At 38.0% G+C, this 7,402-nt stretch overlaps 1 protein-coding gene across 1 annotated transcript; it reads right to left on the reverse strand.

The window, feature by feature from the left end:
- Positions 1-2,732: 2,732 nt before the first annotated feature.
- On the reverse strand, positions 2,733-6,446 carry LOC103317564. The gene has a single exon (XM_008215925.2). The coding sequence runs from the start codon at positions 6,444-6,446 to the stop codon at positions 2,733-2,735; it is 3,714 nt and encodes a 1,237-aa protein (XP_008214147.2).
- Positions 6,447-7,402: the final 956 nt, after the last annotated feature.

Below are 7,402 nucleotides of genomic sequence, written 5' to 3' on the forward strand. Positions count from 1 at the left end.
TTCATAGGCCATCCTATACACCTAGACACCGTCCTCATATGATTTATTACCTAGATAACGAAAACTACGGAGCGAACTACCTAAACATCGTCATCGGATACCCTTGCTACCGCTACCGCGCCACTTGATATTAAATAAAAAAAAAAAAAAATTACACCTGGGTCGTAGTCCCGCTGGTCTGTATAAGTATGAGGGAAAGCAATATGTGCAGCTAAATTCACAGTCTTAACACTAGCCGTGTGCGGCTAACTTCATGGTCTGAACATGTTGGGCTTAAGGATCCCAAGCCGATTTGAGCATTTTTGTTAAAATATACTCGTTTGTTGTAAAAAAAGGTGCTTTCTTGCCAATATATCGATTATAAATCATAGTTAAGCATACAAATGTGATTATACGCCAAAAAATTCAGATACAATAATGTAAATTTTGTACTTATTGAATTGAAAATTCGAAAAGTCAATATAGAAAAAAATAATGTCGCGGTCGCCGCCGGCTTCTAAAATTCGCCTTCGTGGCGCTAGTACACCACTTAATAGATTTAAGTGCATTAAACTGTGAAACGACACTTACAGCGTGGTTTAAACTAAATAAAACAGATGATTATGTCAGAAAACTTTTATACGCTGATATACCACAACACTATATTTTTTCTAAAAAGAAATGGATTAGACATAAAAATCATAGCAATACTTTAGGTAGATTAATTTCCCATCCCAAAGAACAGGAATTATTTCATATGAAATTAATTTTACACCGAATAAAGGGAACTACTTCTTTTGATGATTTAAAAACTTCTGATCCAACTTTTATCAAATTAAAAAAATGGACTTACATTAAAACCATTAGAGTATCAATTTAACCCAAGCATACAGCAATAAATCTGGCCAAATGCACTGGAACAAGCGTATATTGTACCTATATATAAGTCGGGAGACAATAGTTGTATTAGTAATTATAGACGAATATCGCTAACTTCTAACATTGCCAGAATATTTGAAAAAATCATATACAGGGTGACCCAATTTAAACGGGCACCGCTCATAACTCGTCAGGGACAGCCACAATCGAAAAAATGGTAGAGACCAAAGTTGTAGGATATCGAAGGGGCAACCCGATGGTGACCTTGGATTTGACTTTGAACGCGTTTTTCAAGGTCATTTGAAGGTCAACTTTGGATTTTTAAATAGGAACCCCATTCTTTTATTGCGGGAATGGAAAGAGCGGTAAATTTTACGTTCAGAATGGTATGTTCGGTTGCGGCACTGAAGGTCATCTCAATGTCCTGCAGCCAGAATGAAACCCCGCCTACGTAATTCCTCTAGCAACGCCAAATTAAAAAAAAGTGGTAGAGACCAAAGTTGTTGTATAGGGGGGGGGGGGGGGGGGGGGGGAGAATTGTGACCTCGAATTTGAGCCAGTCCTACAAGGTCATTTCAAGGTCAAATTATTTTTTTTTCAAACTTTACTTTTACTTTGTATCCGAGATGAAATCCCTTCTTAGATGTTCTCTGTCCAGCGGCCAAGACGCAAATGAGCCCTCGCTAGCGTCCAAACATAAGTCTCGCTATTCCCCGAATGATCCCTTCCGACGGTTAACTTGCGAATGACTCCTCTAGGTGGTCGCCACCTACCTACCCGAACTCCTGATGTGCGAAAAATAAAAATGGCTCCCGAAATAAGCCTTTTAAAATAAGTCCCGCGCTCAGTCTTGCCACCGCGACTCCGTCGAACCTTCCCCTACGACGCTTAACTCACGAATGATTTTCAAGCAGGCGCCCCGGCCCCGCGCCGTACCTGCCGCCCGAACTTTCGATTTGCAAAAATAAAAATAGCCTCCGAAAATTGTCGAAAGAGTCTCACACTCGGCCTTCCGCCAAAAATATTAACGAAAATTTTTATTAAAAAGCCAATCATCGATACAGAAAAAGATTAAGTAAAACATCGAAGTATTGTAGAAAAACGTCAAAGTTTGATAAAAACGTAAAATAATATTAAATGTTTTATTTTTAAAAAATCATAAATTGATAAACCGTAATGCCAAAATATGAATAGAATTTTACAATAAAAAGCCATCGATACAGAAAAAGAAAAAGTAAAACATCGAAGTATAAAGTAAAAAAGTTTTTATATTTATTTTACACACATTTATTATTTGAATCAGAAATAAATTGCATTATGTTTTTTTAAATAACGTTGTTGTTTTTCCATTTAATTTATTCATAAATTATTATTGTTTTAAGTATACATAGATATACATACATACGTATGTTTGTATACATATGCTATACACACATACATGTAAACACGCATGTTGAAAATACATATGTATAAGCAGAATTATAAAGTTTGTAATACATACCATGTCGTCACACAGATTATACATACAATTACTGGCAACAGTTAATATAATTATTTAGTGATAATTCCACTGTATAAATATTTTAATTCTATTAGAAATATTTTTGCAGCAGAAATTGGTAGGTACTTAAATTTTTTGCACTTTTCTATTAGATAAGTAATAATAAACAACCAACAACACTAAAAAATGTATGTTCATTATTTAAACTTGTACAATATGTAAGCTGTAAAATATTGTATTTAACACGATAATAATTAATTAATAACATACATATTAATATAAAATATTGCATCTAAAGTTATGTTAATGTAAAAAAATTTTTATCTAACGTAACAGAATATTTATTATTGTTAACAAATGAAGATTGTACTTTTTACATCATTTTGAGTTTACTTATTGTTTCTTGTTTTTCTAAGTTATCGTCTATGGGAAGAACGGCAATCTTGGAGGTTGGTCTTTTTTTAAGTCCGTGTTTCGTTCTGACTGTTACCACGCGGATAATTTTGTCGGCTCCTGGATGTACATCCGTAATAATACCCATATTCCATTGCATCGGTGGTGTGTTGTCCTCTTTGATCAATACGACTAGGTCTTTAGTCAATTTTGGTTCTGCCGCCGATTTGTTGTGACGTATATTCAATTCGTTTAAGTATTCTTTATTCCATCTCTCCCAAAATTGTTGTTTGAGTTTTGACATAATTTCCCATGCGCTTAAGCGATTGTCTGGTATTTTCGTATAATTTTGTTCTGGTAGACCTTTGAGTGAATCGCCAATTAAGAAGTGACCAGGTGTAATTGCTGATAAATCGTTAATATCGGATGATATGCGAGTTATTGGTCGAGAGTTTAATATTGCTTCTATTTCAATGGAAAACGTGTTAAATTCAGCTAAGGTAAATCTTTTGTCGGCCGCTACTCTTTTAAAATGATGTTTGAATTGTTTGACTGAAATTTCCCATAAGCCACCAAAGTTTGGCGAATGAGGCGGAATGAAATGCCACTCTATTTTGTTACTATTGGTAAATTTTTCTAAATTTATTTTTAATTGTTGTGAGTTTAGTAATTCGTATAGTTCATTCAGTTTGTTATGTGCACCTCGGAAGTTAGTACCGTTGTCCGAGTAGATAGTTCCCGGTAAACCGCGTCTCGATATAAATCGTCGTAAAGCTGCTATAAAACCTTCCGTAGATAGATCTTCGACTACTTCTATGTGGATTGCTTTGACTGTCATGCATACAAATATTGCGACGTAAATTTTTATGAATTTTTGATTTCGATATCGCTTTTCCTTTATAAAGAACGGACCGCAGTAATCTACACCTACATTATAAAATGGTCTAGATTGTGTTACTCTCACTTGCGGAAGGTCACCCATTTTATACTGGCATAATTGCGGATTTGCACGAAAACATATTGTGCATTTTCGGATATTTTTTCTAATTTGGTTGCGTCCGTCGATTGGCCAATAGTTCTCTCGGATTGCGTAAAGAGTATTTTGAATTCCCGTGTGAAAGTGCGCAGTGTGATAATGTTGAATAATTAAGTCCGTGAAAAAGTTATTTTTTGATAGGAGTATGGGATGACGTTTTGAAAAGGGTGCAATTGCCTTTCTGATTCTACCGCCTACTCTAAGAATGTTTTCTTCATCGATGAATGGATCTAGTGATGCTAAGGAACTTTTCTCATTCAATGGTTTATTTGCCTTTAGTGGCGCAATGTCATTTGCAAACACGGATCCCTGAACTAACCGAATAACGGCATTTTCTGCTTTTTGTAAGTCTTTGATGCGCATGTCCCGGATTTTGGTATTTGTACGATATTTTTTCGGCAGTCGGAGGCATAATGCGAATATACGTTTTAATTTCATCAAGGATGTCTGATTTTCTATTATTTTTAAAAGATGTGCGCAATATGAATCGGATTTAGTTACGAAGCAATGTGCTTTTTTGATTTCTGGAATTTCGGTTAATCCGATAATATGCGATTCTGGCCACTCAGTTTCGTTTTGTTGTAGCCATGGAGGGCCGTGTAGCCATATCTCGTTGTTGAGAAAATCGTTTGGAAGTTGACCTTTTGATAGAGCGTCGGCAGGATTGTCTTCTGATCTGATGTGTCTCCATGCATGAATCTCGGTTTTTAATTGAATGTCGACCACTCGATTTGCCACAAACGTTTTTAACGTCGGAGGTGCTGTGTTGATCCAATGTAGTGTTATGCTCGAATCACACCAAAAATATGTTCGATCGACTTGAATGCGAATTGATCGAATAGTGTGCACATATAAATTGGCTAATAACTGTGCGCCGCATAACTCTAACCGAGGTAATGACCGTGTTTTTACTGGCGCGACGCGTGATTTTGAACAGATTAGGGTGATTTTATAATTGCCAAATGTGTCCTTTGATCTCATATAGATGCATGCACCGTATCCAGTTTCGCTCGCGTCACTAAAGCCGTGAATTTGTATTTCATTGGCGTCGTTTGTCAAAATGTGTCGATTGAATGACATGTCTGGTAGGCAGCTTAATTGTAGACAAAACTCATTCCATTGATAGTATATGTCATTCGGTACTGTTTCATCCCAGTCGATTTTGGCTTTCCAGATGTCTTGCATGATTTTTTTTGCAAAGAGGATAATTGGTCCTAGTAGTCCAAGGGGATCGAAGATTTTTGCTATTTCGGACAATATTTTTCTTTTGGTGAATCTCTCAGTGACCGATATGGGTTTAATTTTGTATACGTAAGAGTCCGTTTTGGCGCGCCAGCGAATGCCTAGTGTTTTAAGGGTGTTGTCGTTGCTCAAGTCGAAATTAGCGTCCAAATTTTTTGACTCGATGTCGCTTAATATATTTGGATCATTTGCTGCCCACTGTCGCATGTTCATACCGGCGGTCCTTAGGACTTGCGTCATTTGCGTGCAAATTGATCGGGCTTCTTCGACGGAATTCGTTCCCGTTAACATGTTATCGACGTACATGTCTCTCTTTAATATTTTTGCGGCGAGTGGAAATCGTTCTTGTTCATCGTCCGCGAGTTGATGTAGGCATCGAATAGCCAAAAAGGGTGCGGCTGCTACTCCGAATGTTACTGTGTTGAGCACAAATTCTCTAATCTCGTCGTTTACAAACCACAAGATTTTCTGATATTTCCTATCGCTATCTCGAACGAGAAATTGTCGATACATTTTTTCGATGTCAGCTAAGATTACATACGTGTGCGTTCGAAATCGTAGTAGGAGAGTGATTAAATCGTCTTGAATAGTAGGGCCAACGAGTAGGCAGTCGTTAAGTGAGCATCCGCCATCTGAGGGTGTCACCGACGCGTTGAAAACTACTCGCAGCATCGTTGTCAGACTATCGAGTTTAGGAACTCCGTGGTGTGGCAAATAAAATCCGTCGCCTCCGATGGTCTCTACGAGGGTCATGTGGCCTAATTTTAGATATTCTTCGATGACCTTTGTATATTCGCGTTTGTACTCGTGATCTCGTTGAAATCTTTTTCTCAAATATAATAGTTGTTTCAACGCCGTTTGCTTGGAATTGCCTAATTTACCCTTCGTCTTATCGAACGGCAATGCGACGATGTATCTGCCATCTTTACTGCGTTTTACGTGAGTTATGAAGTGTTCTTCACAATATAACTCGTCCTTTGACAATGTGCGTTCCTCGTCGAGCTTCTCCTCTAATCTCCAAAATCGCTCTAAGTCGAAAGGTAAACTAGTGACAAGGCAACGAGACGATTTCGATAAGTTAGTTGATTCTAGATTTCCGCCCAGGATCCAGCCGAGTTTGGTTTTTTGTAAAATTAGATTATCGTTGTTGAGTATCTTTAGTTGTCCGGGGCAGAGTATTGATAAAGTGGGACCGGATCCGATTAGCATGTCTACGGATGCTGGTTTTTCAAAATGTGGATCTGCTAATTTGAGTTGCTTCGGAATATTTAGTCGGTTCCTTGGGACCGGTTCGTTGGGTACGAGATCGGTTATTTCTTTGACAACAAAGCAAGTCAGTGATTTTTTAAATTCTGAATGAATTGACCGGAACGTGATATCGGTGAGGTAGCTGGCAGTGGTATTTAAATTGTTCATAGCGGTTATGGTCAATGAGCATGGCGATTTAGTTAATTTTAATTTGTTGCACAGGTTTTCGGTTATGAAATTCGCGGTAGAGCAGGTGTCTAATAATACTCGACACGTTATATCCGATCCTGATTTGCCGAGGATTTTCACTGTTGCGCTGGGCATGAGATCGTAAGTCGGCGAAAGATTTGTTGCATAGCAATGTTTTAATTGGTTATAATTAGATAGTCATGCTTTGGCTTGATCAATCTCTGGATCGCTTGTCGAAGGCAGGTCTTGCAACGATGGGAATGTCAGCGTGCCTGCGTTTGAGTTAGTCGATTTTGGTACGTGCAACAATGAGTTGTGTTTTAAGTTGCATATTCTACAATTGCCGCGACGGCATTCGTCTCGATGGTATTTTAAGCAATTTTTACATAAATTTGCGTCCTGTACTAGTTGGATTCTTTGAAAAACGTTTAAACTTCGGAATTTGTCGCATCGGAAAAGATCGTGGTCTTCGTGTGCACACGCTGGGCACTTTTTTCTCGCGGTTACGAAGGTTTTTGCCGAAGATCCAAACTCGAATTTGCGGACCTTTACCGACGGACGCTGATGAGTATAAGTTTTGTAACTTGTCGTTTTCCCGTCGTCCTTGGACAACGTTGCTGCCGTTTTGTATAAAAACTCGATCATTTCCTCTAGAGTCGGAATTTTGTCGCGGTCCAGTGTCTCTGTCCATTTTGCGCGGATATTTTTACTTAGTCTTTCTTCGAGGAGTTGAACTACGATTTGCGGTGTCACGGCAATTTCTAAACTCGCCAGTGATTCTATGTGCTGTTGTGCCTTGTCCGCTAGAGTCTCAACTTCTTTGGAATTATCTCTTTCCATTTTAGGTAAATTAAGTAGCAGAGAAATGTGTCGCATTACTATTGTGCCTTTATTTTCATATGCCTTTTCTAATAAACTCCATGCTCGAGGATAGT

The sequence above is a fragment of the Nasonia vitripennis genome (assembly GCF_009193385.2).
Source record: "Nasonia vitripennis strain AsymCx chromosome 1 unlocalized genomic scaffold, Nvit_psr_1.1 chr1_random0014, whole genome shotgun sequence".
Classification (NCBI taxonomy): Eukaryota; Metazoa; Arthropoda; class Insecta; order Hymenoptera; family Pteromalidae; genus Nasonia; species Nasonia vitripennis.